The 10,334-nt window shown below is 39.7% G+C and overlaps 1 protein-coding gene across 1 annotated transcript; it reads left to right on the top strand.

Annotated features, from left to right (window-relative positions):
* Positions 1–279: 279 nt before the first annotated feature.
* Positions 280–6,340, top strand: ift52 (intraflagellar transport 52). Its single transcript, XM_005807806.3, has 14 exons — positions 280–546; positions 714–883; positions 2,338–2,425; positions 2,530–2,659; positions 2,745–2,820; positions 2,920–2,991; positions 3,081–3,207; positions 3,310–3,393; positions 3,977–4,045; positions 4,123–4,277; positions 4,349–4,436; positions 4,512–4,620; positions 5,864–6,009; positions 6,148–6,340. Exons 2-14 carry the CDS (start codon positions 762–764, stop codon positions 6,187–6,189), a joined length of 1,308 nt encoding a protein of 435 aa, XP_005807863.1. The 5' UTR covers positions 280–546; positions 714–761; the 3' UTR covers positions 6,190–6,340.
* The last annotated feature ends 3,994 nt before the right edge of the window (positions 6,341–10,334 follow it).

Below are 10,334 nucleotides of genomic sequence, written 5' to 3'. Positions count from 1 at the left end.
AACGTTTCAATATCACTCTGGGAGTAATTCAGATTCATAAATACTATTGATCCCAAAGGGGGATGAAATTAAAAAAGTATGATGACTCGGTCATCTTTCCCTCCTCTATCCCTGCTTGTAATTTAATTAAATATGTAAATATAAAATACGGTACCTACAATTTTACAAGCCAATTTCACAAAAGGAATTTAAAAAAACCTTAGAGGCAGCTATTGTTTTGACACGTAGCTACGCCACTCGGTTGCTATGTAGTACGCGCCCTTAGTTACCAATTTTTCCCATGATGCATCACTTCAAGGAGAGCTTTAAGATATTTAGTTAACGCTAAATGACATTCTATACCAAAAATAATATTCTATTGAAAGGAAGCAAGTACTTTTTATCTCCTTTCTGAACTCTATTTTAATCACATATCCGGAAAACTGATCACACTAATGTGATTCAACCCCGTTAGCGCTAGATACTGACAGCAGCTAACGTTAGCTTCTCAGTTTCTGAGTTTTGTCCTTACAGCTGCGGACTGCAAACATGTATCTTTAAAATAAGGTAAGTCTTAGAAACGGTTTCTGTGATGTGTATGAAACAATGCTGGCGACGCTGTATGAAGTGCAGTGAAGCAACCGTGCTAACATTACCGCTAGCTTTCTAGGCTACGTAGTACTGTACTGAAGGCACGAGACTTTGTTTAATATTCAGTTTAAATCGTTTTTCAGGTATATGGAAGCAAACAGAAGCCGAAGTCTTATATTTTCACATTAATAATGATGGAGAAAGAACAACAGAACTTCATAATCTTTAATGCTTCCAAAAGAGAGCTGTTTGGCATCAACAATGGCTACAAGTACATGCAGAAGAGACTCAGAGCGCAGTGGAAGATCCAGAGGTAAGAGGAACCCCAGTACCCAATCCATGTTTTTTCCTACACAGTCATTGGAAAAATGACTTAATTGTCCAGCAGACTATCACTGACATCCTCCACAATGAGAGTAAGCTGCAAAGGTCATTGCTAAGTAAAGATAGTGGTAGAAAATTATGCACAAGCAACACGAATACCTGCAGCCCTGAGAGGATTGAGAAACAAAATCCATTCATGTGTAGGGAGGTTGGTAAGTGCATCTAAATATGGTGAACATTTCAGTGGCATTTTAATTTATTGAGATGGTGTACACACTGCACTCTGGGTTTGACAGTATAAATTATTACATGACAATAGTGCTGCCACAAGAGCCATGAAAGAAAGAAATACACAGTGAAATAATCACATATATTTTAAGACAAAAGTTTTCCTTCAAATGACAATCGGTAAATACATTTTATTTACACCATTAGGTAGATTTGGTTACAGTGAGGGGAGTCAGTTTTCTTGGCAAATGGGAAACTTTGCATCAACACACAATGAATGAAACGTTATTAAAAATGGCTCAATAACCATGAAAACAGTAAAAAAAAAATAAACACTGACTCAAATACAGTAACCTCATTAGAACAATATTTAAAAAATAAAATAAAACAATATTAAAACTAGGCTAATTATACAGGGCTATAAACCAAATCTTCCCGGAAGTTATACCAAAGGATGTTACAGTTGCGTTACTTGGTATTATACCAGATGGTTTGCAAGGACGGGCCAAAGTATATCTTAAATGTCCTTTTTACAGCAGCCCTGAAATGCATTACAATCAGGTGGATGCAGTTGGAGCCACCTTCCTATGACTTATGGATTCAAAAAGTAAGGGAATTGTATAAAATGGAACAGATAACCTACTCATTAAGACTTCAAAAAACCACTTTTAGCCAGCAGGGGGCAGCAGAAGCTCTGTTGATATAAATAAACCTAACACGTTTGTCTCTTGGCATATGGTGTTTAGCTATCCTGCCCAAAATGTATCCTTATTTTAATGTTTTATGGTGAGGAGTCTACAAATGTGATGCTGAGGTTGTAAGATATCATGCCAAGATATTTATTTTATGGAAAACTTCATATTGTCAACACTTGTGTTATGTACCATTGATGTATGGCTGTATTATTGCTCTGTAAAAATAATAAAAATGTAAGTTCTAAAAAAAACAAAACTAGGCTAATTATTTTATTTAAAAAGGTATATTTCACAGTGTCCTAATATATTTAATTATTCAGTGGTCAATTATTTAAGGATGTTTTTAATTTTATGATGCATATATTTTATGGTATATTTATGTATTTAATTTTGTCACTCTTTACTCTCCATACTGGCTACATACAAGCCAATTTAAGAAGTTAAAACTACATGTAAGAAATCTAGTCATGACTTCAGATTTTATCCTCCTTACTGAGTAGCTCATCTTCATCCCTCGCAGTATAAAGGAAGAACTGTCTACAGAGAAGCTGAAGGGTGTGAAGCTGTGGATAACTGCCGGCCCAAGGGAGAAGTTCACAGCATCAGAGGTGATATGCATTAAGGCATTTCACAGCAGCGGAATGTTACACAAAGGCTTCAGGAAGAATGAAGATCGTTTTGTGCAAACTTATCCCATATTTCTTTTCCACAGCTGGAGGTGCTGAAGCACTACCTGGACGGAGGAGGAAACATGCTGGTCATGCTTGGAGAGGGAGGAGAAATGAAATATGACACAAACATCAATTTCCTCCTGGAGGAGTTTGGAATAATGGTCAACAGCGGTGCGTACAGCAGTCTGACGCAGAGCCCAGATTCCCCCGTTTTGAGTCGGCACCGATCTTTCTCTCTCTCCTTTCACTGCAACAGACGCTGTAGTTCGGAATGTGTACTACAAATACTTTCACCCCAAGGAGGCCCTGGTCTCTAACGGCGTGTTGAACAGGTCAGCTGTCACCTTCTGGTCTTCGTTATGGAAATGCGCTCTTTAATTTGCGGAGATTTCATCATTCTCCTTTCTTTCTTTTATTTTTTTTTTTTAAAGAGAAATCAGTCGAGCTGCCGGCAAAGTTGTAACCGGGGGGATTGAGGATGAAGCTGTTGGAAACAACGCACAGTAAGCAACTCTGCTTTCCAACGCCGGCTGCTTTGGTTGGTATGGTTGCTGTGGTCTGAAGTTGAGTTGACCTGTGTGGGTTTCTGCAGGGCTCTGACATTTGTGTATCCTTTTGGAGCCACACTGAGCGTGATGAAACCTGCTGTGGCTGTTCTGTCAACCGGCTCTGTCTGCTTCCCGCTCAACAGGCCCGTCCTGGCCTTCTACCACGGAAAGGCCTGTGGATTTCATTCGTTCTACATATTTTACCCCCAAACTTCATGATAATGACCACCTGTAAATATAGTTAGTGTAATTAGTTTTTTTTGTCTCACACAGGAGTCTGGCAAACTGGCTGTTTTGGCTTCCTGCCACATGTTCTGTGATCAGTACTCAGACAGGGAAGACAACAGTAAAATAATGGTGAGTCCAAATGTTTGAAGATCTTTTTGTACAATGATTGATAACAAATGGGTGAAGATCTAATGTTTTAAAGAGGTGTGTTTTCCAACCGTACCACAAAATTTGTTGGTATTTATTGATACTACAATAAAAATAATAATAAAATAATTGCAGCCTATTTTCTGGTATATAACAGCAATCAGAGCCCCAAAATACAAACTTTGCTCTTAAAAAAAGAAACCTAGAAGGAAACAAAATTCTCCGGGACACCAGTTACATAAAAAGCATGATTTTTAACTGCTTATGTTTAACCGTATTTTCTTGTTAATTTATATTTATCTATGGTCTCATGAAAGTATCAGTGGAGAAAACACTAAAAGTAGCTTTATGGGCTTTTAAACCTCATCAGCTACATAATTTCAGCAACCGCATACCTCTGAAATTAGTTTTTTTTTTTTTTAACTTCCCTTACAAACAAATCCCATGAAAATCACATGTGATCACATGTGGAAACATGGGATTTTTTTGTAAGGGTTATTTTTTTAGAACATTTTGAACAACATGCAAAAACAGAAATAAAACTGTTTACCTCATTTCATCGCAGGACGTCGTGCTTCAGTGGCTCATGTCAGAAAACATTCAGCTGAATCAGATCGATGCAGAGGATCCCGAGGTTTGCAGACTGGACCGTACTAAAAGATCACCACCAGCGATCGCCGTTGGCTCACTTCCTGTCGTTGTGTCGCCTAGATTGCAGACTACACAATGCTGCCAGACACGGGCCGCTTGTCGGAACAGCTGCGAGTGTGTTTACAGGAGGGAGACGAGAACCCGCGAGACTTCACCTCCCTCTTTGATATGTCTTTGTTCAATTTGTCACCCAACAGTTTACCAGAAGTCATAAGGTACATGGAGCGAACGTTCGACACACGCCTGTTTTTTTTTGTCTCTCATAGCTAAATCAATGTGTTTGCAGTTCTTTTAAACAGCTCAATGTGAAACACGAGCCACTTCAGCTCATCACTCCACAGTTTGAGACGCCGCTGCCTCAGCTTCAGCCTGCTGTGAGTCTGTGGACTCAGCATTCACTGAGCAGGAAGCAGATTGTAACACTGATGGATGTTATTTTGTCCTTGAAGGTCTTTCCCCCTGCGTTAAGTGAGCTGCCTCCTCCCATGCTGGACCTGTTTGATCTTGATGAAACGTTCTCCTCTGAGAAAGTGCGACTTGCCCAACTTACCAATAAATGTAAGGAGATTAGAATCCCCAATATATGGTTAACTTTCTATTGAATTGGTAGCTTGCAAATTAAGTCCATTACCACTACGTCAGACAGGGCTTTGCAAAAATAAATACCCTCTAATATCATGTCACATTTTGTGGCATTAATTTCAATAACTTCAATGTTTTTAGGGGATTTTTTCCCCCTAGTACAACTACAAACCTATCAAGACATAACTGTCCCTAAATTGGAAAGGAAAGTACAAATCAGGAAAACTTAAATTACAAAGTTGTTGAAAACCATAAGTTGTTGAATTTGTAGTTTGCCATCTTAGTTTTTTTAGTCAAAAAGTCAAATTTTGTTGATGTATTGATTTGTAAAAGAGTATCTAAAGGTGTGAATTTATTCGCACTACGGAGGACAACACTTGGAAGGTGGTGTTCTGGTCAGACTGAAATTAAGCTTTTTACTAGCGTCTGTGGTGAAAACATATTACCCTGAATGAGCAGTAACACGTTGTGGTGGCAGGATCATCCAGAGAAGGTGGATGGTCTCAAATAGAGGGAAACTCTGCTTCTGCAGCAGGATCTGAACATGGTAACACTCCCCATGCTGACTTGACCTTTTAATTTATAGAATAAGAGAGGAAAAAATGTTCCATCTGGATGTGTTCAGAGCTGCTAGAGACAAACCAAAAACACATCAGGGTGGTTCAATGCAAATGCATGGCACATTCTAAATATGTGTAAACTTAACTTTCATGCATTAAGTTCCAGTTAGTTTAATGCTACATAGAGCCAGTAGGTATCAGTCTTTTCAACCATTTCTTCAGTGATTGCCTAATCTGCATTAATTGTAGTTAAATTGCATGATCTCCTTAATCACGCTGCAGTTTTCTCCATCCATCCATTTTCTTCCGCTTTATCTGGGGTCGGGTCTCGGGGGTAGCAGCTTCAGCAGGGAGGCCCAGACTTACCCCAGCTCCTCTGGGGGAATCCCAAGGCATTCCCTGGCCAGCTGAGAGACAGTCCCTCCTGCATGTCCAGTTTTTTGCCCATGTGCAAATTTATCTGCCCAACAGACCACGTTTTTATGATAAAAGGGAAACTTTTAGCTTAAAGCTCATTTTGGTGACCTACTTGTAAACACCTAACATGCAATGATGGACTGGATATGATGCAGATTTTGCAAAGTAAAGCTTTTCAAGAGTGAAAAATATTTAAATCGTTTCACCCAACCATTAAACATGTTATGCTTTTTTTTTTAAAGGCACAGATGACGACCTTGAGTTTTATGTACGCAAATGTGGTGAAATTCTGGGTGTGACACCGAAGCTGGATAAAGAGCACAGGGACGCAAAGCACATCCTGGAACACATTTTCTTCCAGGTGGTAGAATTCAAGAAACTTAACCAGGTGAGAAGCTAAATGGTGATTCTTGGGGCTGGTGCCCTGCAAACATTGCTTTCCCTGACAAATGCCTTTTAATACCATGATGATTCATGGTGACTGCTGTGGCAGCTTTTACTAAAACAAACGCTTTACTTTTTACAGGAACATGACTTCGACCCAGAGACCCGATTCACTCCACTCTGATCGGAACCACAATCATGTCAAGACCCGCATGGTTTCAATATAAAAACCACATGGAGACCAAAACTGTAAACAAATGTTATTTCACACTGCATTTTATTTAATGGAAACAAATAAATGTTTACTTTATTAGACTACACTTTATAAAAATGACTTTTCTGTAGTTTGACCCTGATTGAGAGTCATCTTAAGTCGTCAAAGTCTGGTTTTCTTTCCACCAACGTTTCCTCCACAGTCAGCTAGCGTCTCTGTTGGCTCCCTGATCAGGGCAAACTTCAGGCAGCTGGGGCTTGGGGCTCCACGTTTGCTCCTGAGTGCCGGACTCTATGAAGAACCTGGGGCTGTTGCTTTCCGACTTGATCACGGAGACATCCAAGGAGGCCGAGAGAAACGCGTGGGACTGGTCGAAACAGGCGGAGTTCCGGGGCTCTTTGGGAAGCACGCGGGGTGTGGAGAACTTCTCCTGCAGAGGGATGGAGAGGTGACAGCAGTCTGCCTCCTTCATGTTGAAACCGCAAGGTGGAAACACCACGGAAGGAGAAATGGCATCCGACGACAGGCCGAGGGACGCCAGGATGGACGACCTGCCGTCAAACCCGTCCGCTCCGGCGGCGTTAAAAGGCTTCGACGTGGACAGTTGGTCCAGAGACGAAGCGGACAGAAAACTCTGCTCCCCGAAAAAGGCCCTGTCCAACTCCGACGGAGAGTACTCGTAGCTTTTGACGTCTAGAAAGAGAGAATCGTTTGGATTAAAACCTTTGGGCTAATCAGATGGAAATGAGGCCGCTTTCAGAAACATGGACCTTACCTTTGAAGACAACAGCTTTCTCCATTGCGTCCATTGAGGCAGGAAACGGGTTCAGTGCAGCTGCTGGTGGATTTTAGCTGCTGGTTAATTGAAGCAGCTGCGGTGAGAGCGGGTCATCAGGAGGAGGGGATGACCCGCTACCAGCCGACAAATGGTTCTGAAAACCTCTGCAGAAATGTACAGGATTACAACTTCCTGTTTTATGGGTCGCTATGTTTGTTTTAATATATGTATGCCTAGAAGGAAGGAAAATTTGCCCTTTTTTAACGGTACATTTTGTATTTAAATGATCATAAAACATACAGAAAAAAAATAAAATAATTACTGTTAAGCCAGAGGCAGCCCAAAGCTTTTTAGGGTCTTTGGTAGATTTTAATTTGGGTGCCAAATACTCCTTATCCACCATACCAGCACTGATATTTAATATATGTGTGATGATTTATTATTTACAGGCTGTGCTTTCAACAGAAATTGACAGACTGTTACATGCATGCGTGGCTGCATGTAGGATTTCCCCCCATTCCAGGTTGCTGCTGAGGGCAGGTTAAGGGCCCAGCTGGTTTCACTCTGCTTCTTGATTAGCAGAGTTTAATCAAGAAACTCATGCATTCATGCAAGACATGCATGAACGCATTAGGTTTGCATAAATGCAAACCTCACTGATTTTTAGAAGGCTCAAGGCTTCAAAATAAAAGCCTTGAGATTTCAAATGGTCAAACACTAGAAAAGCTGGATTTGAGGTAGCTGTTTTAGTGACAGCTGGTTTAAAGAGTCAAGCTAAACAGAGAGAGAAGAACCCAAAGTTAATGACGTATTCAACATTTTACCAATATGTCACCCTATAATACAGTGAAAAGATCCAACTGTGTCATAATTTGCTCAAAAATATCACTTTTGTTTTGACTTCATAAGGGAAGTGAAGTAAAGCTCGGGGTTTGAGGCCCAACCTTTGTACACCTCTAGTCTGCTTTGTATTCCTTTAACAAACTAAGCACAGTCTAGAATTTAACAGAAAAGAGGTAAAACAAAAAAAAGGCAAATATGTCAAGAGGATTAAACTGGTAACTCAAAGCCAAAAAAGAAAAGTTGAATAAAAACAATGATTTCACTATTCTAACATTTCTTTATGTTTTGATGATGTTTGGTAAAGTTTCAGCTCAACCGAAGGTCTGAGGATATTTTTCAGAAGCACGCTAACAGTAGTTTGGTCCACTAGATTTAAATGAAAAAAAAGAGAGAAAATGTGGGGAAAAGGAAGTTGCAAAGCAGAAATACACATCGCAAGAATATCAAAGCTTCCTTACTGAGCAATTTTTGTGAGTTCATTTTTAAAATTAACGTATATCTAGTTAAAATTACCCATTTCCAATACTTTTCAAAAATATTGAATTTAAATTTGCATTTGTCAGCAAAATCATGGCAGTTTTTGCCTTTGTTCTGCTTGTGGGACACAAAAAGGAAAAAACAGCTTTAGAAGAAACATGCTTTATATTTTTGGATGATTCTAAGCGTGTTACAGTTTATTGATTCCTCTCAGTACAGGACCACAGAGAGAATGGCTCGCAGGAGGAAGGTAGATGGCTGCTGTTTAAAATGCAGTAAATGTGTTACAACTCTAAATAATTGAATTTTAAATTACTCATATCTCCATCCTGGAAAAAACCTTGATCCAGACGTTCCTAAGAAAAGGCATTGGTTTTAAAACTTGCACAATTCTCCTATTTTGCTTGTTTCAAAATTTTTCTTGTAATTTCACCAGAATTCCAACAATTTTTGTGAGGAGAAAATCTCACACTAATGTTAAGAAACCTTTGTCCAAAAAATACTTACAGAAATGCAAATACAAGAAAGGGGAAAGTTTTCACTGCAGGTGGTCTTCCTTCTTTTTTTTGGTTTGGTAATTGAATTATATTATCTGAGTCACACGTGAGACCACTCTTACATTTACAGTTTAATCCCAATTGATCCATATCAGATGGTGCTCAACCCATCCATGTACATGAGTATGAAGAAAAACGTGTATATTTCTTTGTCTCTCACAAAACTACTCACACCTTCACAAATGCTTCAGATTCTATTCTTCAGCTTCACAAATACCAGGCACGAATATTTTTAAAAAAAGACTACATCGCCATGCAGTGGGGATTCTAGCCCAGTTTTAGTGGTGCTTTAGTATCTCAGCTCCCCTGAATAGGATTGCCACCCGTAAAACACGGAATCGTCCCATATTTGGCCGTTAAATGTGCGTCCCATTTTAAACTGATACATAACTGTCCGATAGACACGCCTATCATACACACATCAACACTAAGTTTAACAATAATGACCACAATAAAACACAGGAAATATTAAGGTCAGCTACATTGTCTAGCTAAAGGACCCCCTGAACGCTACGGACAGACGCTGAACGTCCCGGTTGCCTAGAGACGGACACTACGCAGCCGCAGTGAGCTGCTATCAACCCGCGTCTATTTAAACGTCCTCGACCCGATTCCATGTCCTTAGAAGCAAAAACGCTTTAAAAAAACAGACGTGAGTGAAAAGACGCGAATTATAAACTGAACAACTTCAGAGAGGATGGATACTGTGGACATCGAAAGACAAAAAAAATGTGTCCGTCGTGGCGCAGTCCATATATCAGACAGAATGGATCATTAGAGGAACTGCAGACCCGCTAGAACAGTGGTTCTCAAATGGGGGTACGCGTACCCCTGGGGGTACGTGGAGGTACTGCAGGGGGTACGTGAAGCTTTTCAAAATATCTTAAAAAAATCAGTAGGCTCCTCATAATAAGTCTTGGGAAAAATTATTTTGTAAAAAGTTTGATAAAATATAAGTGTGTTCATGCACTGAATTTTATATTCAGTATTTAGTTTCAATATCCTTTAAAATAAAACTGACCCCCCCACCAAGTTAGTTTGACCCAGGGCACTCGTCAACGACCTGTCGTTATCATGATTACACTGTAACTATGGAGACGTAGCTAAAGCGTAGCAGCAATGCTGCTGAAAGTACAGATAAAGTGAAAAATAAGGCAAAACCAGAGCCGACGAAGTACAGAACGTACATGGAAAAGTATGTTTTAATGGGATTTACGTCCACGATCTCTGTACCTCTTTTTTATTCCAAAAATGTTTTGCCCGTGTCAGGGGGTACTTGACTAAAAATATATTTTTAAGGGAGTACATCACTGAAAAAAGTTTGCGAACCACTGTGCTAAAACCTAAAGAACCAGAAATCAGCGTCTCTTCATCCTCAATCATCTCCTGACGCTGATATGGTACAAAATATTTAGTTATTATTGATTCAGTTTCTTATTGTGATTTTAGTTGACTATTGT

The sequence above is a fragment of the Xiphophorus maculatus genome, chromosome 20 (genome assembly GCF_002775205.1).
Source record: "Xiphophorus maculatus strain JP 163 A chromosome 20, X_maculatus-5.0-male, whole genome shotgun sequence".
Classification (NCBI taxonomy): Eukaryota; Metazoa; Chordata; class Actinopteri; order Cyprinodontiformes; family Poeciliidae; genus Xiphophorus; species Xiphophorus maculatus.
The sequence above is the reverse complement of the archived record's forward strand: the minus strand, read 5'-3'. Positions and strand labels throughout refer to the sequence as shown.

Bases quoted from the DNA above. Each gene is read 5' to 3' on its own strand.
- ift52 (XM_005807806.3), top strand. From the start codon at position 762: ATGATGGAGAAAGAACAACAGAACTTCATAATCTTTAATGCTTCCAAA. The intron at 2,660-2,744 runs GTGCGTACAGCA...TCACTGCAACAG, and splicing joins TGGAATAATGGTCAACAGCG to ACGCTGTAGTTCGGAATGTG. The intron at 4,621-5,863 runs GTAAGGAGATTA...TTTTTTTTAAAG, and splicing joins TGCCCAACTTACCAATAAAT to GCACAGATGACGACCTTGAG.